The sequence below is a fragment of the Pezoporus occidentalis genome, unplaced genomic scaffold (genome assembly GCF_034315485.1).
Source record: "Pezoporus occidentalis ecotype Australia unplaced genomic scaffold, CSIRO_AGI_Poc_V1 ctg155, whole genome shotgun sequence".
Taxonomy (NCBI): domain Eukaryota; kingdom Metazoa; phylum Chordata; class Aves; order Psittaciformes; family Psittacidae; genus Pezoporus; species Pezoporus occidentalis.
The window spans coordinates 368505-396318 of NW_026913372.1; the positions used below are offsets into that span (position 1 = coordinate 368505).

General features: G+C 47.4%; 1 protein-coding gene across 3 annotated transcripts; it reads left to right on the forward strand.

Moving 5' to 3' along the window:
• The first annotated feature begins 69 nt into the window (after window positions 1-69).
• On the forward strand, window positions 70-27737 carry DNAJB12 (DnaJ heat shock protein family (Hsp40) member B12). 3 transcript variants are annotated; one of them, XM_062611594.1, is made up of 11 exons: window positions 70-171; window positions 2393-2418; window positions 2693-2714; window positions 7430-7604; window positions 9016-9161; window positions 12274-12459; window positions 14497-14576; window positions 15697-15806; window positions 23075-23247; window positions 24229-25658; window positions 25766-27737. In XM_062611594.1, the coding sequence occupies exons 1-10, from the start codon at window positions 87-89 to the stop codon at window positions 24345-24347; spliced, it is 1122 nt and encodes a 373-aa protein (XP_062467578.1). In that variant the 5' UTR covers window positions 70-86; the 3' UTR covers window positions 24348-25658; window positions 25766-27737. The 3 variants fall into 3 exon arrangements, with proteins under 3 accessions (XP_062467578.1, XP_062467576.1, XP_062467577.1); XM_062611592.1 differs by lacking the exons at window positions 70-171; window positions 2393-2418; window positions 2693-2714 and having other exon boundaries at window positions 24229-24377; XM_062611593.1 differs by lacking the exons at window positions 70-171; window positions 2393-2418; window positions 2693-2714 and having other exon boundaries at window positions 24229-24371.
• The last annotated feature ends 77 nt before the right edge of the window (window positions 27738-27814 follow it).

Below are 27814 nucleotides of genomic sequence, written 5' to 3' on the forward strand. Positions count from 1 at the left end.
TTCCGGGAGCGGGAGCAGGCGCCGGCGCCGCCGTTCCCCCCGCCGTACCCAAGGGCTGGTGGTGCCCGGGCACCGATGGCGGGGCCATGGAGTCGAACAGGGACGAGGCGGAGCGGTGCATCGGTATTGCGCTGGCTGCCGCCAAGGCCAACCAGCCCGACAAGGCGGTGTGTGCGCGGCTGCTCCCAGAGGGCTTAGCGGTGGCCGGGGTGCGCCGCCGTGAGGGGCTGAAGTTGGGTGTGCGGGTCCGTAGTGTGTGTGTGTGTATGTGTATGTGTGTGTGTGCCCCAGCCCGGGGGGACGGGAGGGTCACGGAGCCCTCGGCGCTGCTGCCTACCGGAGACAGCCTGTTACCGGCTGCGTGCCATTCCCCTCGGTCGCCCCTCGGCCCTTGTAGCTCACTAGGGCGGGCGTGAGTGTGCGAGGGAGGTGTCCGTCCAGAGGGGAAGGCGGGAAGAGGCACGGTTCGAGCGTAGCTCGGTGGCTTCATTTCCTCCATAAGAGCTCGCTGGTTTTGTGCCCCACACCCGCCGTTATGGCCACGCGTGGGAGCGTCGCTGCGAGGATGTCGTTGGCAGGGGCCGAAGGGGCTTGGTGAGGGGGCAGGAAGTTCTCGGTCGGGCTGCAGAAAGCCCGTCTCCTTCCTGCTCTTCATCCTCTCACATTTGGTTTGCCTTCACCTCCATCCTTCCCTCAGGGTGCAGCCGTGCTGGCCCTGCTGGAGGATCCCCGCCTTGTGCATCAGCCCCAGGAGCAGTGGGCATCGGTCTCACACAGACTGACATTTGAGCATTACTTGGCGTCCCAGCTCTCCTGCTCAGCAAGTGTGGCTCCTCATTTCGAATGCCGCCATTGATTACCACAGACCAGCTACTGCATTTCATTACAGCGCACATAAAAAAAACCATCTTCCTCCTTGAAGACCTTATGCTAGTTCTGTAGGTTTTGAGGAACAATCTCATTTCCTGGAAGCTTTAGGGCCTACGTAACTAATATGTCACAAAAGCAACTGGGAAGTGGTTTGCAGAAGCAGCCAGGCAGTTCTTTCTCCATGTGTTCTTATGTTGCAGAAATTTATGCAAAGGGTTGTGGATTTTTTATTACTATTATTTTCTTTTTTTACTTTGACACACCTTACCTGAGTTTTCATTCTTCAGCTGTGTTTTGCAGCTTCTCTGCCCTATAAAGAGCCCAAGGCTTTCCCTGTTGCACAAGGTCTTTTCCCATTCCCTCAAACATAGCGCGTTAGGTTGTCGCGTGTGTGGCGTGGTTTTCTTTTGCATTCAGAGTTCATACTTTTGCAAAATTGCTGGGTAGGAAAAGTGACTTCTGGAGCCAAAAGCATGGCATAGTACACAGAAAAGCCCACCCTGACCAGCATTATTCTTCCTGAGGAGCTCTGCTAGGGCATGAGCCAGAAAAGCAGATCTGGATGACAGCAAGCACCAGTTTGCAGTACAAAGCCATCAGGGTTTGCCCTACTCCTGTGGCCTAGGACAGCTGGAATGAAAGGTGGAATATGTACTGTTGGAGAAGAGCATAAGGAAAGAAAGCAGAGAAAAGGGAAACAGCAGGGCAGGTTAATGTTAAATACACTGTGCTAATTTGTGGCCAGACCCAACCGTGCTGCTAGTGCAGCTGTGTGAGCTGCTGTCCGAGGACCTTTCGCTTGATGTCTTGCCGGTTGCTTGCCTGTGCACTTTGGGTGTATAGTTGGGAAATGTTGCCAAAGATCTCACAGTTACACTGTGGTCATTGAGTCTTTACATAGTTTTTGCACCCTTGGGAAATTTCTTCTCTTTCTCAGGAGTTACACTGGGTTTGGCAATGATCTGCCATGTGGACCTTGCTCAGGCGGCACTTCAGACTCTGACCCTGGCTGGGTCCTACAGGTGTCATCACAGGATCAGAAAAGGGTTTTGCAGGGGAATGTCAGCAAAAACCTTCTACACTGCCACAACGTGGGACGCAAAGTCACACTGGTCACCTGGAAGCAGGAATTTTGGAAAAATTAGCAGAAGTTGGACAAATGCTGCCTAACAAGTGAGGAAGAGTGACCCACAGCACATATGTGGTTGGGAGCTGAGGTAGCAGAACTGAAAACTCATTCAGAGTAGTCTCTGCTTTAGTAGTTCATGAATTTCTGCTGTGCTGTCATTCCACAGGGGGCCAGTGTGGCTTTGGGATGTAGATGCAATAGGATTGGGGCTGTAGAGCAAAACAGGACTGAAATGAGGCCATATGTGGACTTCTGTGGTTGTTTTGGGGAACTACATTACCAAAAATGTCTTGGCAAGCTGTAGGGAACTGATGCCAGAACATCAAGAGTGGGGTGGATGGTGAGACAGCCTCGCAAGGCAAGGTTTAAAAGTAAATGGGAGTTTGTTCCAAGTTTGGAAGGATCAAAAGCAAAGACTGGTTTTGCGAGCACTGTAGTCATGTAAATATGAGCAAAGGAAGGATTTAGTTTTCTGAAAGCTGAAATCCATGAAGTTCCTAAGCTCAAAAGCTCGTTCCATGAGTTACTGCTTGTTACCTGCTGTCATTTTTATCCTTCAGCCTGTATCAATTACCTGTATTGGCTGTTGGATTACTGAGTGTTTTTTTCTTGCCCCTACAAGCTGTGTGGGGCAGGTAGGATATCTGGGCTCATCTCTTGGCCTGCAATTGTTGTTTGCACTTACATAAAGAGCATAATACCCCCATAGTGCAAGGTCTGTAACATGCAATCTGCTGGAGGAGATGAAACATCCTTCTCAGCTCTAGGCTCCTGGATAAGGGACTGCAAGCTTGTCAAGTTACTCATGCCTTTGCAAATAATATCTGGTTCTAATCATATTATTAAACATGTGCCTATTCTTTTTGGTGGGATGCAGTATATAAACTTAAGAAACTACTGTCATGAAGAGGTCATTCTGACGTATGGTAAAAAAAAAAATGCAGAAAGAGTTTAAACAGATGGTGCCATCCAGGTGCCAGGGAAATGCATAATGGTGAGACATTTCTGTGCTTGGAGGAGTCTCACTTGGTTTCACAGTGTTGTCACCTGTGCGGTTAGGCCAGGCCTGAAAGTTTGTCCCCTATTGGCTAAAAAGGATGGAGGGCAGTGTCCAAGCCTTGCAAGGAAGCCACAATCCGCAGCAGTTTACCCAATACACATGGGCACCCCACTTAAGAAAAGGGAAACTGAATTTCTACAATTGGTATTCAGTAGTTGAGAGTGAAGATGGTTTTCATAGCTTGTACACCCACTGGATATGGAGGTAAGACAGTGCAAGAGAACAGAGTACCCTTCTGACTCGTGTATTATGGGTCTACTCTATAGGTACATTGCAAATAAAAGACAGACTAGGGACAATGTGGACCCTCTCCTGTAAGCTATCAGAACTGGCTACCCTGGATTTGGAGGACGCTGAGGTTCTTAATGACTTCTTTGCCTCAGTCTTTACTGGCAAAGGCTCTGACCACACCACCCAAGTCTTGGAAGGCAGCTGCAGAGACTGCACGAATGAAGACCTTAAGACCACTATGGGAGAGGATCTGGTTCGAGACCATCTTAAGAACCTGAGCATGCACAAGTCGATGGGACCTGATGAAATCCATCCGTGGGTCCTGAAGGAGGTGGCAAATGAAGTTGCGAAGCCACTGGCCATCATATTTGAGAAATCATGGCAGGCAGGTGAAGTTCCCAACGATTGGAAAAAGGGAAATATAACCCCCATTTTCAAGAAGGGGAAAATGGATGAGCCAGGGAATTACAGAGCAGTCAGTCTCACCTCTGTGCCTGGCAAAATCTTGGAGCAGATTCTCCTGGAAGGCATGCTAAGGCACATGAAAATCAACAAGGTGCTTGGTGACAGCCAGCATGGCTTCACTAAGGGGAAATCCTGCCTGACCAATTTGGTGGCCTTCTATGATGGGGCTACAGAACTGATGGACAGGGGCAGAGCAGCTGACGTCATCTACTTGGACTTGTGCAAAGTGTTCGACACTGTCCCACACGACATCCTTGTCTCTGAATTGGAGCGACATCAATTTGACGGATGGACCACTCGGTGGATAAAGAACTGGCTGGATGGCCGCACGCAAAGAGTTGTGGTCAATGGCTCAATGTCCAGCTGGAGACCAGTAACGAGTGGTGTCCCTCAGGGATCGGTGTTGGGACCGGTCTTGCTTAACATCTTTGTTGCTGACATGGACAGTGGGATTGAGTGCGCCCTCAGCAAGTTTGCCGATGACACCAAGCTGTGTGGTTCAGGTTGATACACTGGAGGGAAGGAATGCCATCCAGAGGGACCTTGACACACTTGTGAGGTGGGCTGATGCCAACCTCATGAGGTTTAACCATGCTACGTGCAAGGTCCTACACCTGGGTCGGAGCAATCCCAGGCACAGCTACAGGCTGGGCAGAGAAGAGATTCAGAGCAGCCCTGCGGAGAAGGACTTGGGGCTGTTGGTCGATGAGAACCTGAACATGAGCCAGCTTCAGTGTGCCCTCACAGCCCAGAAAGCCAACTGTATCCTGGGCTGCATCAAAAGGAGTGTGACCAGCAGGTCAAAGGAGGTGATCCTGCCCCTCTACTCTGCTCTTGTGAGACCTCACCTGGAGTATTGTGTGCAGTTCTGGTGTCCTCAACATAAAAAGGACATGGAACTGTTGGAACAAGTCCAGAGAAGGGCCACGATGATGATCAGGGGACTGGAGCACCTCCCATATGAAGACAGGCTGAGGAAGTTGGGGCTGTTCAGCCTGGAGAAGAGAAGGCTGCGTGGAGACAAGTATCTGAAGGCGGTCTATAGGGATGCTGGAGAGGGACTCTTCATTAGGGACTGTAGTGATAGGACAAGGGGTAACAGGTTAAAACTTAAACAGGGGAAGTTTAGATTGGATATAAGGAAGACGTTCTTTCCTGTAAGGGTGGTGAGGCACTGGAATAGGTTGCCCAAGGAAGTTGTGAATGCTCCATCCCTGGCAGTGTTCAAGGCCAGCTTGGACAGAGCCTTGAGTGGCGTGGTTTAGTGGAAGGTATCCCTGCCCATGGCAGCGGTTTGGAACTAGATGATCTTAAGGTCCTTTCCAACCCTAACTATTCTATGAGTCTGTGGTGCTGCCAGCAGTCAGTGCTGCAGTTCTGTCTCGGAAAGAGTGTCCCATGTGTTTGGCATCCCACAGTATTATTTTCTAAGCTCTCTAAAGATACGGCATTGTCACATAATTTACCTGTAGATTCCAAAAGGCAGGAGATAAAGAAGTATAACATGCTCTAAAGGTACGTAGCAAATAATAAACAGACTAGGGAGAATGTAGGCCCCTTCAGGAAGCTCTCAGGAGAACTGGCTACACGGGATTTGGGGAAGGCTGAGGTTCTTAATGACTTCTTTGCCTCGGTCTTCACTGGCAAAGGCTCTGACAAAACCACCCAAGTCTTGGAAGGCAGATGCAGGGACTGTGAGATTGAAGACCTTGGGCCCACTGTGGGAGAGGAACTGGTTCGAGACCATCTTCAAAATCTGAACGTGCACAAGTCAATGGGTCCTGATGAAATCCATCCGTGGGTCCTGAAGGAGGTGGCAAATGAAGTTGCGAAGCCACTGGCCATCGTATTTGGGAAATCATGGCAGTCAGGTGAAGTTCCCGATGACTGGAAAAAGGGAAATATAACCCCCATTTTCAAGAAGGGGAAAATGGATGAGCCAGGGAATTACAGACCAGTCAGTCTCACCTCTGTGCCTGGCAAAATCTTGGAGCAGATTCTCCTGGAAGGCATGCTAAGGCACATGAAAATCAACAAGGTGCTTGGTGACAGCCAGCATGGCTTCACTAAGGGGAAATCCTGCCTGATCAATTTGGTGGCCTTCTATGATGGGGCTACAGAACTGATGGACGGGGTAGAGCAGTTGATGTCACCTACCTGGACTTGTGCAAAGCGTTTGGCACTGTCCCACATGACATCCTTGTCTCTAAATTGGAGAGACATCAATTTGATGGACGGACCACTCGGTGGATAAAGAACTGGCTGGATGGCCACACACAGAGTTGTGGTTAATGGCTCAATGTCCAGCTGGAGACCAGTAACGAGTGGTGTCCCTCAGGGATCGGTGTTGGGACCGGTCTTGTTCAATATCTTGGTCGCTGACATGGACAGTGGGATTGAGTGTGCCCTCAGCAAGTTTGCCGATGACACCGAGCTGTGTGGTTCAGGTTGATACCCTGGAGGGAAGGAATGCCATCCAGAGGGACCTTGACACGCTTGTGAGGTGGGCTGATGCCAACCTCATGAAGTTTAACCATGCCAAGTGCAAGGTCCTACACCTGGTTTGGAGCAATCCCAGGCACAGCTACAGGTTGGGCAGAGAAGAGATTCAGAGCAGCCCTGTAGAGAAGGACTTGGGGCTGTTGGTCGATGAGAAAATAAACATGAGCCACCAGTGTGTGCTTGCAGCCCAGAAAGCCAACTGTATCCTGGGCTGCATCAAAAGGAGCGTGACCAGCAGGTCGAAGGAGGTGATCCTGCCCCTCTACTCTGCTCTTGTGAGACCTCACCTGGAGTATTGTGTGCAGTTCTGGTGTCCTCAACATAAAAAGGACATGGAACTGTTGGAACAAGTCCAGAGAAGGGCCACGAGGATGATCAGGGGACTGGAGCACCTCCCATATGAAGACAGGCTGAGGAAGTTGGGGCTGTTCAGCCTGGAGAAGAGAAGGCTGTGTGGAGACCTCATAGCAGCCTTCCAGTATCTGAAGGGGGCCTATAGGGATGCTGGAGAGGGACTCTTCATTAGGGACTGTAGTGATAGGACAAGGGGTAATGGGTTAAAACTTACAGAGGGGAATTTTAGATTGGATATAAGAAGGAAATTCTTTCCTGTTAGGGTGGTGAGGCACTGGAATGGGTTGCCCATGGAAGTTGTGAATGCTCCATCCCTGGCAGTGTTCAAGACGAGGTTGGACGAGGCCTTGGGTGATATGATTTAGCGTAAGGTGTCCCTGCCCACAGCAGGGGGGTTGGAACTAGATGATCTTAAGGTCCTTTCCAACCCTAACGATTCTATGATTCTATGCTTTATAATATGCTGGAGAACAAATGTGGAAATGCTTCACTGTTAAGGAGATACGTAAGGAAAAAAGAGGACAAGGATGTACCACTTTGGTGATCCATTGTGGCTCCCGGATTGTTCAGCTCGGTAGGCCTGGGGTTTTGGTGAAGGTTATGTGCGGTGGGAGGAGGCAATATCTTCAGCAGTAGCTCTCACATCTGGGCAAAAAGCAACAGGAGCTCAAGGGCTCCTGGGTGAATAGGTGAGAGACTTTCTGATGAAGGATGGGGCATGTTAGAGTGGTGGCAGTGATGAAAAGGGTACTCTCTATGGGAGAGTTGAGAAGGCAGATTAAACTTAGTGGTCTCTTTTCATCTTTTTGTCATTTCAGTTCTGCTTGAATCACTCAACAAGAACGAGCAATCAGCCAATGGCCAGTCCCAGTCCAAGGAGTCCACAAACCCTCAGTTCAAGAAAATGGGCGGGAACTTCCCATCAGCCAACGGGGAGGTTGGTGGGGAGGCCCCCAAGGGCTACACTCAGGACCAGGTGGATGCAGTGAAGAGGTGTGTGCATGGCTCTCCATGGCTTCAACCTGCAGTTTGTTGAGTTGGTTGTATGATACCATTCTGTTTTTCACAGGGATTTAAGAGTTTCAGCTTAGAACCATATTGGGTGGGTTTTAGCTGGCTTGGTGTTAAAAGCGTACTAGGAGGATTTATAGCTACACCAGCTCTGGGAATCAGCTGGGTTGGGTCTATGAGGGATGAGATTTCCCCCCAAAGGCCTGCACGAGGGCTTGAGCTGTAAGCATGTAGGCTTCTTCCTGGCTGAGGTCCGAAGAGGCATTTTGGATGCATTCATCTCATGGACTTCACATTAATGTTTGCTTTAGTGTTATTCAGTAATGCTGTGAAAATCCCATGTGCTCCCATGAGATCCTGTTGGTGGATGTCAAGGCTCACAGTTTGCGGAAGGTAGCCCTCTTGCTCTAAGCTTTGGTCTAGTAGCAAGTGACAGGACATATTCCTCTTCCTCTCTCCTGATGATAGTCTGTTTCTAGAGCCCAGTAAACTAGAAGTCTGCTGTTGGATGCTTCACTCTATTAGCATGATACACTTCTAAAGCTCCTGCTGGAAGATCCCAGGGCATGTTTATCCAGTCATCTGTTTTCCATCTGTTTTCTTTCTGTTTCAAGCCATTCTTTATTCCTTTCTACCATTTGAAAATACTGGAAGTTGAAGGATGAACTGCAGGCACAGTCACTGGGTAAACTTTGTTTAAGGTTGTGGACACGGTGTGAATTGCACAAGAGCAGCTGTGGCTAATGGGCTTATGGGGATGTTTGTTACATCATCCATTTCTCCAAAACCCCAGCAAGCTGTGTTCTATCTCATCAAAGTCATGTGAGAAGGAGAAACCATCACTAGGCTGTGAGTGTACCCAGAACAAACTGGCTGCACACATAGGCATTGGCAGCTTCCTCTTTCTTCATCTAGTACTCAGCTGATGTTATTTTTAGGTCACTGTGAATTAACTGAGTATGAAGAGACTGGGGGGGGGGGGGGGGGGGGGGACACGACGACGACACACAACACCCATAGCCCAGCTACCCTGGGCTGCCCTGCCAATCCCAAATAGCTTCTAAAACGTGACTATGATGAATCTGAAGCTTATTTGCCAATGACATTCCTCTGTGAGTGATATCATTGCTTGAGGAGAAGCCCTTCTACTTCTACTGGCTTGACTTGTTCTGTGAGAATGTTTGTATGCTAGTAATGCAGGCACAGGGGGAGTGAGTCGGTGAAAAAAATTGGCTCATCCTGTGAGGAATTAGAGCTGAGTAAACCAGAGTTCACTGAACAACATCAATTGAAACTGTGATGTGTGAGATGTTGCAGAGTTGATGTACTTAATGCAATGTGCTTTTCAGAGCTGAAACTAACTGTCCATGTTTTTTCCCTTCTCTGCTGTCAGGGTAAAGCAATGCAAAGATTACTATGAAATTCTGGGAGTAAACAGAGAAGCTTCTGATGAGGACCTCAAAAAGGCTTACCGGAAACTTGCACTGAAGTTTCACCCGGATAAGAACCATGCACCAGGGGCTACAGAGGCATTTAAAGGTAAAAAGCATTGCCAACTCTTTGATTTGCCCTCACCTATCAGGCAATGGTGCTAAGCTGGGGTAGCAAGGACTCTTAAGAGCAACCTCATGAGCCAGGTAAAGTGAAATAAAGTTCTTTGTAAAGTTGTCTCTCTTCTGATCTGGTTGTATTACAAATAAAGTGCAAGCTTAAAATAATAAACAGGTGGACACAGGTAGGATTCACCTCTGCTAGTTGGACAAGGAGAAGCCTTCCTTCCTTTTCTCCTAGCAACCCTTCCTGTGTGTTGCTTCATCCTCCTTCCACACTGCTCATAAGGAAAGTCCCTCGGGATGTTACCAGTGTCTTTTCTGGAATGATGCAGGATCATTCACCCATCAGGGAGAAGCAGCACGGAGAAGCTCAAAGTCCTGCAGCCATCCAGCACAGCACAGGTGCTGGGATGCACCCCTCTCAACTGACAAATCCAGCAGAGACCCACTGAACCCAACAGCAGAGACCCAGTGGCAGCTGTTGGGTTCATGAGTCCCTTGAGAGAAACACTGTTGGGGAGGCCCAATGGCAGGATACTCAGAACTTGTGTTTAGACTCTTCCACTCATTGAGAATTTCAGGCAGCCAGTAAGCCTTCAGGTTTCTAAGCAAGCACTCAGAAGCTGACCATTGTGAAAGGCTACAGATGGAACTGGTGGATAGAAAACCCAGGTGAAAAATTTTAGGGTGAAATCATCAGCCATACAACTGAACCCAGTCAGAACTCAAAAAGGGTCATTAGGAGGTTCAGTTCTGCTGCAAAGAGCCCAGTTCTCAGGGCCTCTCTACAAATGCAGCAGGGATGTTTCTGGGTAATAAGATACCTTAAAAGTGGCATAATTTTCCAAGAGAATTGCTATTGCTTGGAGCATATAACCATATTTTTCTTTGCAAACTGCAGAAGTTTGATTATTACAGTTTTGCTAAATGCAGAACTTCTTGATGCCAGTTGTACAGCACAGTTTTTGCAGTGTTAAGGCATTTAAATAGTAACATCTGATTCTGGCCATCTTGGGAATGAAATACATGAGGTGTCTGCTGGAGCAGGGAGCAAGGCTAGCCTGCTGTGAGTGTATTGATACAGTATTCGGGTAGGCTTCTAGCAGACGAATTCAGCAGTAAAAGTCTTATGTAAGGTTTGTTCAAGACTTTTAAGACTTAAATCCCTAACTGATAAAGTGTGTTGCCATTAGCAAATAAGGAGCTGACCCCCAGCTACTTGGGAGAACCTGTTTAACTATGGGGGACAGATTAAAGAGGGAGCATCTGCAGACATCTGTCTACGCCACATGTGCAGTAAGCCGCTGTTGGATAGTTTATCCTTCAATCCTTGCTCAGTGGCGAAAGGCAGGTTTCTTCACCTGTAATCTTAAATAATGATGTTTGCTGAACGCTGTGACAAGAGTTACGTGCCAGAAGTCGCGCGTTAAGCAAGGTGCCCTTTATCCTCCAGTGCAGAGCTATCTGCTATCTCTCCTCCAAGCCTTGCCTCATTCGTTCCCCTGTCCTTCAGCCCCTGAGCTGAGCTCCTACTTTGCAGGGCTCACTGAAGTCCAACTGTTTGGTTCCAGAGGGTGAAGGGGAAAATGTGCACTGCTATGAGGATTTTAGTTAATCTTTCCTTACGTTGATGTATTAAGTAAAGTCTTGGTATTCGTCTTCCCAGTGACAGCTGATAAAGTATTACAGCTTGTCTCGAGACCTTGTCTCAGTCTGTTGTTGCAGTTAGCTGCAGTTTGTTTCCTGGCAGATCTGCATCACTACCTTTGGCTGATACTGGAGAAAGAGTTGAAACTGGCTACTTTGAGCTAAAATCCTGATCTGGAATGAGGTGTTTCTTGGGCTTTGTCAGCAGAAAGAAACAAACAAGACCCTGAACCGCTACATTTTCATTGCTTAATCGTACAGTTTAAAAGATCAAGCTAATATGCTGAGAGACAGTCCTTGTTGTCCAGCTTCACTGCCTGTTTGTAGAAGTGTTTGCTCTGTGTGAACTAATTATAACCAAGAAGGAGAACAAGTGTACTGACATTACATCCTCCACACTCCAAATCTCTGGTCTAAGAAGAAACTGTACACCTCAATCTACCAGCAAAATGTTGGATCTTAGACTTAATCTCCTCCAAAGGGCATGTATCTCCCTTTTCTATCATTTCTGCCCCTGCCTTTCATACACACAGCAACTACTGTCATGAACATTTTTGCCTTCTTGCAACACAAGGAGGAGAGAGGATAGGCTCTGAAGTCACGTAGGGAGGCTGTTGGGTAGGCTTGTGCAGAGGTGAAGTGGTAAGCTGGAACATGTCAACAGAGAAGTACAGAAATAGAAGGGATAGGCAGATATTCTGGTAGAGAGGCTCAAAAATGCTGAGGTTGGAAGTAGAGTGAGCTGGGGATCTGGAGGGGCTTTAGTTCCACGACATTTCTACCATCACAGGCACTAACAGTCCTTGTAATTAATGCACCTTATTTTTGGCATCTAGAAATCCTGAAATTCATAGTTGATGAACACAACTTCTAGACAGTGTTTTCTTACAAGCTCTTACGGTTGGTTTTAAAAGTCTCTTTCAGTGACCTAGCCCTTATATAAATTCTTTGCAGTTCTGGTTTTAGGCTACGACATTAAATTCCCTTAGTGCCACTTCTGAATAAAATTTGTCAGCTGAACTTGTATTTTCCTATACAGTTGCTTACAGCTGAAGGACTCAGGCATTAGTTGTTCAAAAGAAGTAAGTTCGAGTCAAATATGTAGCTGCTCTGCTACCAGCATTCCCTTTGCAGTTCATAGTTTCATTCATCTGAGAAGGTTTCTCTAGGGACATATACCAAATTTATACCAGTCATATCATAACTTCTTCATTTGAATTAATTAAGGCCTTTTTAATTGAGTCTCTTCTTGTGGTTTCTTTCTGTCTGTGTTTGCCAGAGAAGCATGCCAGGTGCTAGCACTCTTCCACTGAAGTAGCCTGTTGAAAAGATGTGGGTAGTTGAGAATCTCATTTGTGTAATAAGAAAGGCAAGCCCTGGCAGTTTGCAGGACTAAATGTATTATCTGTAAAAGAAAGAAGCTAATTGCTTCCTTACTGTCAATATTTCAGCCATTGGTAATGCATACGCAGTATTGAGCAACCCAGAGAAGAGGAAGCAATATGACCAGTTTGGAGACGAGAAGCTCAACCCAGCTCGACACGGACACAGTCACTCAGACTTCCACCGTGGGTTTGAGGCAGACATCTCCCCCGAGGACCTCTTCAACATGTTTTTTGGCGGTGGTTTTCCTTCTAGTAAGCACATTAACCCTTAATCTCTTGACTGGGACCCAATCCTTTTGACAGAGCAACAGTGCAGTAGTGATCTGTATGGCTGTGCAAGGATTGCTGAGTTTGATGAAAGTTCTTCACACATGACCTAAACACCCAGATTTTTCTAAGTAGTTCATAGGAATCCTTGGAGAACTCAGCAGCCAGCAGGTAATACTATCAGAGCTGGACTTCTTTGCAACTTGAGGTGTTTGTTTGCATGTTGGCTGCATTAGCTGTTATTAGGTTGGGTTGAATGTTAGAATAAAAAATGTCTTGTTTTAAGGCTAGTTGTAAAAATAATCCTATTTTGAAGAAAGTTTTCTTTCTGGTGGTTTTAGAAGTTAAATCTTCTTATCAGAACAAACTATGGTTATACCTGGGCCTTGTTCTTGATCTGTATCTGCTCTGCCATGCAGCTGAAGCAGTTTCTCAGAGATCAGTGTCCGCTTCCTTCTTTCCACTTTGTCCCATAAAAAAGAGGAAAGTGTTATTCCTAGAGTTTAATTTAAACCTCTTGAATTGAAAATTAAATTTGTATCCTGTCTATCCACAGCGCTGATCCTGGTTTGGGGAGCAAGAAAGAACCGATTCACTGTTCCTTCACTTGATCGGTTCCAAGCAAAAAGACAGGTTTAATATAAGGATAAGGGTATTTTATAAGACTCCCTTGTATTTACTCTAGTCATCTTTGACTGGCAGTGGAGGCAGTGGTTATTTGACCTCTGTGGACCAACTTGGAAACATAAATATTTTTGTTCAGTTGAGAAGATTTACTCTGGTAGCTCTTTCCTATCTGGTATGTAAGAATTAACACACTAATGTCTAATACTTGCAAAGGCATCTTGAAGCCTTTTGCAGCATGTTCTGCCTGTCCGAGAGGCACAGCTACTCCAGTTTGAAAACAGGAGGTTGCTATTTTAGCTCAGTCTTTTATTTCGTTTCCTCACTGCCCCAAGAGAATTCAGGACTGCTTTCTCAGCTGGTCTCCCTTTTCAGCTGTAGTCTTGACATTTAAAACTAGACATGGAAGAGCTCCGGTTTTTGGATGGAAGAACTACCAAAATTATTTCTTTTTGTAATTGGTTTTAATCTAAAGTAAATTCAATTCGAAGTGAGGAGGCTTATACAAGATATTATGTCTACAGAGCTGACCCTGCTTTAAGCAGGAGGCTGGACCTTCTGAGATCGCTTCCAAGCTGAAATTTTTATATGATGCTACGAAGTCCTATAGATGGATCTCTGTGCCCACCACCAGTTCCTTTGCAGATATATCTGCTTAGTACCCCTTAGGAATACTTCTTCTTCAGCAGTGGCTTATATAGCTCATTTTTTTAATGTTGGCTACAGGTGATGAATAGAATTTTTTTTGTATGCATTCAGTCTCCTGTGCATCTCAGTCTCCTGTGGGGTCCTGTATTTGCTTCACCCTAAAGCTCCTGCCATCTTTGTCAGGGCAGCATGATGGAGTGGCTTGAGTCAGGGGCTTTGGCAATGTGGCTTCGTGAGCAAAACCATGGATATGTACCTTGGGCGCTGGCACATATGCAGGGATCTCTGGAATAGCCCAAGTCTGTCAAATCACCACTTCACTGAGACATCCCAGTTCCAGCCTTGAAGCAGCCCATCCAAGGCAGATAAGGGTCTTCTGGCTCTGAACTGGCTGGCATGCTGCTGGCTATGAGACAGCAGCATGCCAGCTGACGAGCTGACAGTCAGTCTAGACGAGCTGAAATAAGAGTCGTGGTACTGTCAGACCAATCTGAGCACAGCATGGATTCCTTTACAATCTCTGTGTCGTTATATCTTTGCTGAGTGTGGCCTGAACCAAACAAACAGATCAAGCCTATTCAACAATGTTCAAAGTTAAAATTCCTGAATTTGCTGTTGCCAGCACCCTAATTTTTCCTGCTGTGTTTTCACTGGTGAGGCTGACATAGAACATAGACACCCTTTGTGGTTCCTTCCTGCCCAGCCAGCACCATCGCTGACTTTTGTGTAACACTTCTTTTTTGTCTGTAGGTAACGCTCATGTGTACAGCAACGGCAGGATGCGATATACCTACCATCAGAGGCAGGACAGACGAGAACATCAGGGTGACGTAAGTGGAGAGCAGACGGGGGGTTGGGAGTCTAAAGGTTTTTCTGACACATGAGGTGTGAGCTAGTCGGTGCGGCCGTCTTGTGAAACAGTCCTACTTGTTTCCACCCTCCTGAACAGAAACCTAGAGTCATGGGAAGTGAGCTGCCTTCAGAATTTACACCAAGTTGCAGTTTTTAATTTCCTGCTGGTGGTTCTACCAGACTCTTATAGCTGTCATCCAGTGGGGAAAACGCTGGTGTCTCTTTAAACAGCGCTGCCTTGAAATAAGATGGTACCAGTAAAGTGTTCCTGTCTTTATCACAGAAGAAGCATTTCCTTTCTGTTTTAATTCTGTAATTTCAAAGGGTAAAATGCACTTTTCAGATAATATGGATGCTCATGGCTCCTTCTCCCTTTTATTCCAGTATTGAAGATGGGGTGTTTCTAATCTGTGATGCTTAATTAACCAAGAAAGGCACTTTATAGCATGAACTATTTTTATGTTTTCCCATCACAGAATATCTTAAGTATATCCTCCAGCACTCCAAGCCCTCTGGTTTAGAGCAGTGGGAATGAGGGACTTACTGTTCAAGAAACCAGGGTTATATAGTGAAGATTACTGTTTTCTGGGCATAACCAATTATATTTAGAAGCAAGCAAACAACTAAAACTCCCTGAATGTATTTTCTCAAGCTTAAAGGGGAAAGCGTACTCTGCTGAAACTGGAGGGAGCTCAGGAGGTGAGGTAGAGAGGGAATTACTTTCATCTGACACTGAAGAGGGGAGAAGGTTCTGCTCACTAGCACAAGCAGGACAGAAAACACATGTGCTCTAGAAAAACAAAATATGGGCATGAGACTTGAAATTCACTCAGTATCTCTGCCAGTCCCCTCTGCCATTTGTCACATCCAGAGAAGGGGCAGTGGGTTTGGACCTTCAGTCACGCTTCCTTTCCTGGGTGGGAACTCTAGGCTGATGAGTTCCCCTGAGTTATTTTGGAGTGCCTCCTAAGCCGAATGCCTGTGAAAAGCAGGAGAATCAAGGTTGTCTTAGGGCTGGGAGGGTGTGAGGGTGATGCTATGGGAACCTTGTGTACACGTGTATGGGTGGCATTCCACTCTGTGTTTCTGTTCCTTCAGGGTGGCCTTGGGTTGTTTGTCCAGCTGATGCCTATCCTCATCCTGATCATTGTGTCTGCTCTCAGCCAGATGATGGTCGCCAGCCCACCTTACAGTTTGAGCCATAGGCCGTTAGTACCCGTTACTCTAAAACTTACCTAGCTGGGGAGGGGGTTGGGCTCTGGAGGGCAGGGTGGTGTGGTGGGGTAGGGATCGAGGCTGTCTGTTTTTTCTGTCTTTTGGGGGGTTGGGTTGCTTTTCTTGCTTTATCTCATCACAACATTGCTTTTGTTGGCAGATGTCTTACACATCAGTGAAGGCCTCCTGGTTCTCAAACAGGTCTTGAAATGGAAAGTGTACAGAAGGTTGTAGAGTGCTCACTTGCCTAAGGGAGGATGTTCTTTGACAGAGACCTTCTGCAGCTGGGTGTTTCTGTCCTAGAAAGGGGCAAATGAAATGACTTTGAGAGACACTAGCTGAGCACCAAGATCCCATATGCAGAACGAATTGAGATGCAGAGTTAAATTGGACTGTGAAAAACAAAAGCTAGATCTGTTCTTCATGAAAGCCTCAGTTTATGCCTAATACAAAGCAGTAGGGGAAGAAGGAATAAAAGACACTCGCATAGAGTAAAAGGCAGTCCTAGATAAATTCCCTATTTTTTTAAGCTGTTTTATTCTAGATCCTGTGGAAATGCCCTGATATGCTTACTTGGCTGACAAATGAAGTGAGTCTATTCTTACCCACTTTGAAATGCCAACAAAGAATGGGAAAACAGGCTTGATTTCTGGCTGCTTGCATCATTCTTGACAAAAGCTTAATGTATTTTCTCTGAAAGTTCCTTATATGTATTTAAAGAGGGTAGACTGGTTACAGCCAGTGGTCCCTGTTTAGTTTCATAGTTGATAAAGTTTGCCATTGATGATGTTTAATACTGTAAATCGCAGCTTAGCTTTCGGGTCCAAGGTGAAGACTATGACATTAGTGCTCAGAGCCAAAAGGTGGAGTGTTTTTTAAGAGGGCACAGTTAAGGGTTATTCTGAGAAGCTAAAGAATATTTGTAAGCGACGAGGAGAAGCAGACAGGCCAACCCAATATGGATGATAAGCAAACTTCTACTTTATTTGTGACGCAGTTCACATATATATAGGAGTGGTATTCAGCCACTCCTCCTAGGCACTACAGTCTTGGTTAGACCCACACAGCTTCCTCCACATTCTCCTCCCATGTCCGGTTTCTGGTTACCTGTGGGGGCCACCCCCTGCCTTGCTCGCACAGGCCTCCAGGGCTCTATGGTCCTGCTCTTAGAGTCATTCTGCAACAATTCCCCCCTTTTTCTTCGTGCGAGCAAGGCATTGTGGGTTATTCTGTTCACCTGTTTTATGACACAACTATAAGCAAGTCTAATAGCTACGATTAACCTAACAATGATACGTAAGTGCAGTACTTCAAACAGCAGTGTTTAACTCAACCTGTAATGCCCCGTGAAGACAACCATCTAGTTATTCCTAGGATATTGCTCATTTACTATTGCTGGGTAAGCTGAGCCAGGGTTCTCAGCTGTGCGTGCATCGAATTAGCATAATCAGAGAGACTCATACAACACATTCCATCAAACTCTTCACATCCATGTCCCTGTTCCAACAACAAAAGGTTCTGCAGTGTTGCATGTCTTACAGAGTCAACATCAAAACAAATCAGGAATTGCCTTCGATGTAGAATTGTCTGCTTAGCAACTCAGCAACCCAGTCTGCTTAGTTGAGCCAAGGCCGCGGCTGAAGCACTTACAGTGATTTGGCATATTATGATTGGATACATGTTTTGAAGACCCTCAGTGACTAACATATAATTGGTTAAACACAGGTGTGAGAACTCAACCTTGAAAGCTTGCCAACAGTCCACAGTTCTCATTAACTTGGTGAATTCCAGCCTCTTATCTTGCTTGCTTAAGCTTCTTCGGGCCTCTCATGGCCTTGCTGTATCTTTCAGGACTATTCAAAGTTTGTGTACCAATTATGCATTCTCCCGTGAGAACACTGTCTCCACATCTTCCCCCTTTATGTTTTATATATGGTTTGGGTGACCCTACTTGAGCAGGGGATCTGGGCTAGATTATATCTCCAACATATGCCAACTAGAGGCTGCCTGGGCCTGCCCCTTTTTGCTGCTGTATAGCTCTCTGATCCTTCACATCAAGGTCTGGCATGGCATGTGTCCCCACCACTCCACGTCTGCTGCGTTGCAGCCAACAGCGGAGCTGAAGGTTCTTCTTGGTGGCAAACACAGAAGCCAACCCAGTCTTGCCCTTGATTGTGGTAGCAGGCATTTGGTCAGCCTCAGTCCTTGCACCTTGTTGTCAATACACAGTTTCACCTGCTTCATCCAGTAACAAGTCGCTACTACAGCAAGGCACACACAAATTTACGTTAGCAGAGTAACTATTACAGGGTGCAGCAGTATGTTGAAGATGCTGATGGCAGTGAGGGACTAGCCAAAGAAATTTCTTACCAGTGGAATTCTCCCACCCTCTTAATTTGTTCCATCACCTGCTTTATAACACTACCATTGTATTAAAATCTTTCTAGCTTTTGCCTTAGCATTTTCCAGCAGCTACTGCAAATTTCCATACTCTAACATCTCTTTTACAAGTGACAAATCTATACAATACAAGGTGCAGTTTCTTATTAGCAACTAGCTAGTAAATACAGGTGGTTTTATACACAAAACCACAACCTCTAATAATAGCTACTTTACAAGCACACATATTCAGGATGTTACTTTTCAGTTGTCCCCAAGTGATGTTTTGCAGTTAATCGTTCTTTCTCTTCCTCTATCTCATTCTGCTTGGGGTATTCACGGTCAGCTCCTGTAGCTGAGGCATCAGGTTTTTCCATTCGTCTGTCCAGCTCATGGCAAGGCTTCACAAACTTTGCAGGCAGTCGCCATGGACCTGTAGGCAGGAGGACACAAATATACCCCCTCCCCCAGGTTATCAGTTCTTCAGTTCTTGAGAAGTAGACAGGTTAGACAGGTTAAATGCAGCATCATTACTCTCTCTCCTTGTTTTTTTTTTTTTTCATTACTCCCACTACAGTCCCACGTACAGAACGTGGCACAAGGACCCTGTGGAGACTAACAGCAAACCAGCTCCGAGAAGCATCATTGCAGTGCGAGGTGGCAGGCTCAACCTTAGCGGGCGTCCCCGCAGAGGCTCTGCCTCCCTCACATCGTATGAGGCTCGGGCTTTTATACTGACCAAAATGCACACTCATTCCGACACAGGTGGCCAGCCTGTGCTGGAAGAAGTGCCCAGCAGTATCTACAAAGGTCTCCAAGGGTTGATAGAAACCTGGACATACCTATATTTACCAACTTCTAGTACATGAGTATCACAGAGAAACTTTATGGGCTCCCCCTGTCAATTGCAAGAAAAAATCATAACATATACAGCTTTAGTATAAGAGGATTTTAACGCCTATGTGGTCACTGTTTGGTGGTCACTGTTTGTCAGGCCTCCTTAACTATTTTGAGATCAATAGCTTCCCACTCTTTAGCCCCCTACTGTGTAGTAAACACAGGATATGCAAAGATGCCCATTGCAGAAAATTCCCCAGTAATGATCGCATCCTTGGTTACCCATTGTTACAACTGAGCATCTCCAGGGCCAGTAAGTCTGAGCAGACCCACCCGGGAGACAAAGAGTCAGAGTCCAGAAACAGAGGATATAAATCTGGTTCGGATTCAGAGGATTCGGGGGCTGATCCTGGGCCGAACTCAGGGTCTCCGTTGCTCGCAGCTGTGTCTTTCTGATCAGATGTCTCTCGTTTCCGTATGTAGCCATCTGCAGACCTGGCTCCTCCATAACCGAGTTAAAAATTTCCACTCTAGAGCATAGTGGGTTGGAGAGGCTCGCGGTTCCTTTAAATCTCCCGCTAGCGCATGATCTCTATTTTCTACTGCGTGCTTCACAGTGGCACCGCAATCGATCTGGCGCCGAGGCACCGCCCTCTTTCTTTCGGATTCCTCGACATTTATCATGCGTATCCCTTCTAATATACTTTCTCTGTCCTTTTCAAAGTCCCTACTTTCGGAACTGGGGTGGTGGGGGAGCAGGGGGTTACACCTCCTCTGCGGCACCTTCTGATGGAGGGGGAGAAAAGGAAGGGGGGGGGGGAACCCTGTGCTCCCGCGAGCTGGGGGAAACGAGTTGTAATCTTCCCCCGGTTTCAACCGACCGGGGACGTCTGTTCCTAGTTTCTCCGTTGCTACCGCGGCAGTTTTCTTTTCTGCCTTGTATCTTTTTATACAGTTTATTACTTCTGTCCGTGGTTTACCGAGTTTCTTTGCCGTTTTATCATCATTTAGCATTGAGTCAAATAGTTCTTCACCGAACTTTCGCCACTCACTCTCCTCAAAAACTGTATTAGGATCTACAAAAAGTCCCTTAGCCTTCGCTATAGCCACTAGACCTGCTAGCTGCTTTAGAGTCTCAGGCTCAATTCCCCGCTTTTATAAAAAGCACTGTAATAAATCTAGGGCTACCTCTCGGTCCATTCTCATGGCCGGCCTTTTCCGGATCGTCTTCTTCTGGATCATCCTGTAACCTCGGTCTCCGGATCGGCCTCCCAACGCAGCAGTGTCTGGTTCGCCCCAGCGGTGGACTCCTTTCGGTTAGTCCAAGCACCCGGGTCCGTCACGCCACCGCAGCAGTATTGCCCGCGCTCCCCGGCCGCTGCCGCCAGCACCGCTCACTCGCCATTCCGGGTCCCCGTTAACCGGGGCCCTGTAACCGGGGCCCTGTAATCCAGGTCCCCGTTAACCGGGGCCCTGTAATTCGGGTCCCCGCTAGTCGGGGCCCTGTATCTGGGTCCCCGTTAAACCGGGGCCCTGTAACCGGGGCCCTGTAATCCGGGTCCCCGTTAACCGGGGCCCTGTAATCCGGGTCCCTGTAATCCGGGTCCCCGCTGGTCGGGGCCCTGTATCCGGGTCCCCAGTGACCAGGGCCCTGTAGTCTACGTCCCTGTTCGGGCGCCATTTGTAAACGGCGAGGAGAAGCAGACAGGCCAACCCAATATGGGTGATAAGCAAACTTCTACTTTATTTGTGACGCAGTTCACATATATATAGGAGTGGTTTTCAGCCACTCCTCCTAGGCACAACAGTCTTGGTTAGACCCACACAGCTTCCTCCACATTCTCCTCCCATGTCCGATTTCCGGTTACCTGTGGGGGCTACCCCCTGCCTTGCTCGCACAGGCCTCCAGGGCTCTATGGCCCTGCTCTTGGAGTCATTCTGCAACAAATATTGAGGTGTGATTTCTGCAGTTGATATTAGTTGATATTAGGACTGCAAATTAAGCATATACCGGTTTGGTTTATACTGGTGAAGAGGTGGTTTGCGGAAGACGTTCAGTGGAGGACAGCTTCTAAGTGGGCAGAGATTTGTTTCCAGCCTTGTCAGCTGTCAGAGAAAAGCCATCCCTGAGTCTCAGCTGTTTCTCTGCTGCTTGGTTCCCTGTTCCCTCTGCTGTCCCTGTCTCTGCATGCTCAGGTAGCAGCAATCAAACCAATTCCCAAGTTTGGATTTGGACAAGAGCAGCAAATGAGCTGATCCAGACCTCCACAATCCTTCCTGAGTGACCAGGGTTCTGCAAATGGAGCAAAAGGCGCACTGTGCCGGCAGGCGGTGCTGCTTGCTCACTCACCCCCACAGGCAGCCCTCCTGCCTCTTGGAAATGCTGTGCTTGGCTGTCGTTCAGCAGAAAGCTGGAGCTTGCTGCACTGAACTCAGTGACCAGGAGGCAAGAAGCTTTTAAACCGGGTTAGGTTTCAACGGCACACAGAGATTTTAATGCCACTTCTTGACAGTGAAGCTGTCACTGAAAGAGGTAGAGTCCTAAAGAACCATTTGTTACTTGATTACCTTTTTCAGTCTCTTCCAAAACCTAGCTTTCTGCGAAAGGGCCTCTCTGGCTGTGGGCCTGACTCTGACACCCTGCTCTTCAGTAACACCTCATCGAATTTGCATGACTTAATTGCATGTCTGACTTGAGGTGGCAGGTTTCTTGAACCAGGTCCTGCCCTTGTTTTGATGCTTCAAGCATGCTGCTAAAGCTCTGCAATCTTAAGTACTCCTCCTGTGAGGGTACACTTTGTAGCCTCCATAGTTCATCATTATACAGAAGCAGCATATGAACTTAAGGAGAACTTATGGCCCTGTCTGGACAGGTGAAATGGTGAGCCGAGCTTCTTCCAGAGCTGAGTCTCTGCCAGCAGGCACTGCTGGAATTGCATTAGCCTTTCTCTCTAAGAATGCCAGCAGAGCCTTTTGGTCACGTTCAGTCTATCCGGTTACCCACCACTCGTCTATGAGTGCTGGACCTTGATGAAACTTGCAGCAGTCTTTGAATCACTCCTGTAAACCCTGATAACAGACCCAAGGACTAGCCGGATGAGTGAATGTTTATACCTGCCTTAAGAATCAGGCTCACTTTTAATGCAGCAGCCAGCTGGTATTTATTATGGGAAACTTTGGGCATGTTTCCAGATGGAGCTGTTCCTTATGAATCCAGCATTTGGGCACAGGTCCTGTGTTACAGCTTGCAAACACACCCTAGTGAGTATCTCTAGGTTTGCTGAAGTGTCAGGGAAAATATGTACAGGGCTTTGTCTGAAATGCAAATCCATGGGGGTAGGGTAAGAAGAGATTTCCTTCTAGAAAGTGCTTTCTGTGCTAGTTGGTGCAGGTTGAGTGCAGAGCGGGTCTAATTTTGTTCCTGCAGCCACAGTGTTCGTTGCAGCATGTGATGTGGTAAAGGAAGCTGACGCTCCTGGGGTTAGCAAATGTCTTAGCAGAGGGGACTGGGTTTGCCTTTGCAGAGGGGAGGCTGTGGGGAGCTGTGACAGTAGCCCCTGCTCTGTCCTCACCTTGGCACTCCCCTGCTCTGCACAGGCACCATTCTGCCTTGCTGGCTGCTCTCACCCTGCACTGCACAAGCATCAGCCTCCAAGCTTTGTAACCACCCTTGGGGCTCACTGCCAAAAACATGATGGTGTCGTCAGCAAGGAAATTGCTGAGAGATTTAATTAGTGCTGAAAATTCTAGTGAACACTTTATTTTACGTGGGGTTAGGCCTTGGGCAATCTGCCTCAGAGTTATGTCTGTATTCAGAGCTCTGCCCACCTAGCTAGAGGCCTGGCAAGTTTTCTCTCCCTGCGTTAGCATTTTATTTCCAGCAGAAATAAACCTTTCCAAACCTTCAAGCCCATGGATGCTTAGGAGCAATGTATGTTTTCACTGTTCTGTTATCGTGGCACGTTGTGCATTATAAATTGCTGGGACCTTTTGCTATTCCCTTGAAGCATGTCCGACACTGTTCTGCCTCTTCTCCCTGAACTAGGTCTGTGGGTCACACACACAGGAGAGTGACAGAACACTTGAAGGTCATCTACTACGTATCTGAGAACTTTGCAGATGAATACACAGGCACGAACCTGAAAAATGTTGAAAAGAGCGTGGAGGAGGACTACATTGCAAACCTTCGAAATAACTGCTGGAAAGAGAAGCAGCAGAGTGAGTAGTGTGGGGTCAGGAGTGGAGGGTCTTGGCTGCTGCATGAGGTCAGCTTTGGAAGGGTCATCAACTGGGGACTGAGTTAAGCTAAGGTTATACTTTAACACGGTGCGAGCACATTTCCTGTGTCATTGGCTATTTGTTTCACTCTGTGACTTCGTGACAAACGCAGTATGTGGGGGGTTTGTTTTTTAATGCTGCTGTAGAACTGGTCAGACAAGAGTTGTGCCCCAGAGATTCCGGAGGGGGAAGGTAGCAGATGTCTGATTTTCAGGAGGGCTCTCATAGCTCTGTGTAATATTGTAGTTGTTTGAGGACCACATCTAAAAGTCTGTTGCCCATGCAGTCCTCCATCCCACATCCTACCCCTGTTCAGAAGGGTGTGGTGGCAGCCCTGACATTGCCTTGCGTGCTGTTGAAGGCGTGCAGGGTCCAGAGAGACAGCTACCCAGACAGACAGATGAGAGATGCTGGCCAGGCAGCACAGTATGGTGAGGGCAGAAAACCTTTTGCTGAGTCCCAGGGGTGACCTGACTTCTCTGCCTGCCCGTTCCCACCAGGTGATGATCACAGCTCTTGGAGCAGTGGTAAGGGTAGGATTTGAGTGCCTGGGACACAGGAGGGGCTGTTAGAGCCCCAGGTAGTGCCAGGTGAGGCCAGTGCACGAAGTTTTGACCCTCTAAGTTTCTTCTGCTGGGGTAACCATTGTGTAGGCTCATGAGCCTCCTGGGACTAGAGGCATGTTCTGTTAGGTTCCTAAGGTTTTTTTTCCCAGGATGGATGAGCTGTCAGCATATGTTAGCTTACGCCCATCCTGTCCTAAAGTGCACAGGGCATTTCCTCAGCCTCATCCTGTGCTTCGTCTTGCCTTGAAAACCATGAGCTGCCTCCTGTTCCCAGCAGAGCCCATGGTGGGGTGTGGCCTGGCAGGTGGTTCTCCTTCCACACTGGGTTCATAACGCTGGGCTTTTCCCTTTGCAGAGGAAGGCTTGTTGTACCGGGCACGCTACTTCGGAGACTCGGATCTGTACCGACGAGCACAGAGCATGAGCACCCCCAGCTGTAGCAGACTGTCAGACGTTCAAGCCCTGCATGGATAGTCACCGCCTGCCTGCTCAGCAGAGGTCTAAGTATGAGCTGGTGGTGCTTCTCCTGGCAGCAGAGCAGAGCACAATAGTGCTTTTAATACTTACTTACATCTCTGTTTGAGACACAGATCCTCATGAGTCTCCTCTGGATGCACATACGTCACAGGGGGAAGCACCCCCTGCTGTCAAGCATACACTTGTTAATCGGGAAATTGATTTTGTTTAGTTTGCATGTTGGCATCCTCAGCTCTCTCCAAGCTCCCTGTTTTATCTGGCACTGGTAGTGTTGGGTCTCTAGGAACAGAGCAAAAGGCCCAGGCTTGTTGGCGACACAGCTGAGGTCTTGTCAACTACACATTCGATAGAGCAGCCATGCATGCCTCGGCTAGTTGGGAGCTTTTTACCAGCCATGGCAGGCAGCTGCCATGTTTTAATGAACCCTTTTTTGGTTGCTTTATTGTCTGTTTTACTGAAAAAGCTGTTTTCCCCGGATACTTGAAGCAATATGATGACAGGGAATGCACTCCTACCAAACAGATGTTCTTGCCCCTGCTGTTGTCTTCCCATGACACTCAAGGAGAACAAAGCAAATGGCCAGAGTTCACGGCGGGTCGTAGAAGCAACTTACTGTGTTAAACTGGGAATCAAAGTAAAAACAGCTGAGGGGGTGCCTGGAAGACTCAGGGGTTAGAGAGCCTGGATTAAGGTGAGCCCAGGGGGCACATGTGAGACCGGGTGTGCTGGGTGACAGGAGGACTGCACAAAAATAAGGAAAAAAATTGGCATGCATTTTGGAGTCCTTTTTCTGCTTAATTATCTGAGCTGATCTCACCTACCAGATAGTGTTGGGATGGCTGTAGAACACCCAGGCCCCTCCTACCACAAAGTTATTGGAAAACAGGGTTTCTATAGAAAATTAATCAGAGATGAAGCTTGCCCAAATGTTAATTTTACAGACACCACTTAGGCTTGTGAAGACTACTTCAGGATGTCGGACACCTAGCTGCTTGATTTATAGATATAAGTAAGGAGGTTTAGCAGGGGAGGTTTTGTTCGGTTTTTATTTTCCATGGCAGAGGGAGTGCTCCTGAAAGTTTGGCCTTTCAAACAAATCCCCTGGGTTGCGTTCGGCCTTTTTTTGGGTGTATCCTGTTTATGGAGCCATTCTTATCTTGATATACCCGCTCTCCTGTTTTGATAACTGCGCCTCTTCTTTCATGACAGACCAGCATTAATTAGCTGCTTTTCTTCAATTGCCTCTCTGTACCTGTGGTCTGAAAAGAGAGCTGCTCTTAGGCAGAGGGCCCACTGCGGATCGAAACAGTGCGACTGACAAAGCTGCTGCCTGTATTGTGGGAGGGGCACGAAGGGGGAGGTACAGTGACGTGCGCTTGTCCAGAGACTGACACGGCTACCGCTTTTGTCCCCAGACTCTTGAAATGCCTGAAGACTTTTGGTGAAGTGCACTGAATCGAGGTGACAGACTTGCTATTTCAAAGAATCAAACCTTATCTTACAAATGGAATTGGAGAATTAGCAACGCACAACTGCCCTCTTTCTTCTCTCTGCCTGTCTCCACCATTCGACCTACATCTGAGGCAGCGATTAGGACAGGAAATCGAGCTGCCTGTGTTCCTCCTTCCCTTCTGACACCGCTAGCGTGCAACAGTCCCATTGCTCCTGGGATCCCACAAACCTGAGAACAGACACATAGAGTGTAAAAACACAAACTAAATGTAGAAGCCATGAAGCAGAAGGATGTCCTTTGTGACCATGCTGGTCACTGCTGACGGAGAGGGGAATTGGACGATTTGGTGATAAAACTCTAAAGAAAAGAAAACCAATATATAATCTATTTAGAATTAATTTATAGCTGTATATATGTTGTACTTTTAAACTATGCAGGGGTTGGATGATTAAATTATTTTGTTTTCTGCCCAGTTTGGTAAACAAGGAAGCGGGAAGTCTCTTCCCAGGGTGTCTCGTCCTGCAGCACTTTCCTGCCTGACACACTAACACAAGAATCACTTTGCAGTTACTGTAATTTGCTTTCTGGAGGACAGCAGCATTCTGCTCCTTGGGATGTCAATACCTGCCTTTCAGGTTTTACTAAAAGGAATTCCAGCTCTGTAGGGGGTAACAGAGAAAAGGGGGAAGCTCTCCAGATTTGTGGTGTGGTTCTGCCGCGTTGGCAGAAGCTGCAGCAGGTCAGCTGAGCCCCAGCGTCGTGCTTGGTGGTGGGAAGGATTGTCCTGGATGGGTTTTGCTCATCAGTCGTTGGGTTTATTTGTGCACGTAACTTCTTTTTTTGCAGAGTCTGCTTTAATTTTGCCTCGCAATCAGCGTGCAGCGTTCGCGCTGTAAAGAGGGCTTTCCACGAGCTGCCTCCCTTTGTTACAGTTGTTTCCGGTCTGTCCTACACTTGGGGTTCCTCACCCACCAGCATTCATGTTTGCAGTTTGGCTGTGGCCTTGACACCCTATCTGTCTCTGACGTTTCCTAGATGGGACCTGTAAAATACTGCTAATTCATAAGAAACAGAGCTTCCTATTGCTTCTGTTGAAAGAAGTGTTGCTGGGGGAGATTGGCGCGTGTGCCAGAGCTCTCCTTGCACCCCACCTGAGCTCTGCAGTGCATCTCTCACTCCATCACCACCGGGCAGGACTGGCATAAGGGCAGCGGGAGGGCACTCAAGGTTAGGAGCCATCTCTTCAAAGCAAAGCTGGCATGAGCTGAGCTACCTTCCATGGGATAAACTGGATTCTTTTCCTTGGCACTCTTCAGTTCATTTTTGTCTAAAGACATTTCCAGTGAGAACAGTCCCCCAACACACTTAGGGGAATGAATCAGAAGCATGGCAGCTCCTGGGTGGGATGGCAGGGGCTGGAAGCGGTGAGAGGTAAGGTGGTTTTGTTTCTTTGTCATTAAGAACCCACATGCTCTGTCTTCAGCCATTTATTTGTTCTGCAAAATACTGGCTCGCCTGTTAGCTGCAAGCCTTACTATCCCACAGGCACCGTTACTTGGGCCTGATTTTAAAGGGTTGGGGTTTCTTGCTTGTTTTGTTGGTTTCCTTAAATTATTCTTCTACCTTTGGATGGAAGTTGGATGGCATTTGGAAATAGCTTCTACTAGAGGCTCTGGCTAACGGGCACAAAGAGATCCTGGGGAGGGGGTTAAACAAGAAACATGTTCATGTAAGTTGCTGAATGTCTTGCACAACAGCATTCCTTGCCCAGAACCTGCCCACCAAACCTTTTGATTATATTTTTCCAAGTAGATACCCATGGATAATAATGAGCCAGAAGGCGTAGATCCTAACGGATGCTCAGAGCGGCTGTATCTCGATTTAGAATTAATTATACAATTGTACATCTATAAATAAATGTTTACAATCTGAAAGGCTCCTGCTGTGTTGGTGTCCTGCAGATCCTTGCCCCAGCCAGCTCTGGTTTTACAGCTCCTTCTTCACACCACCT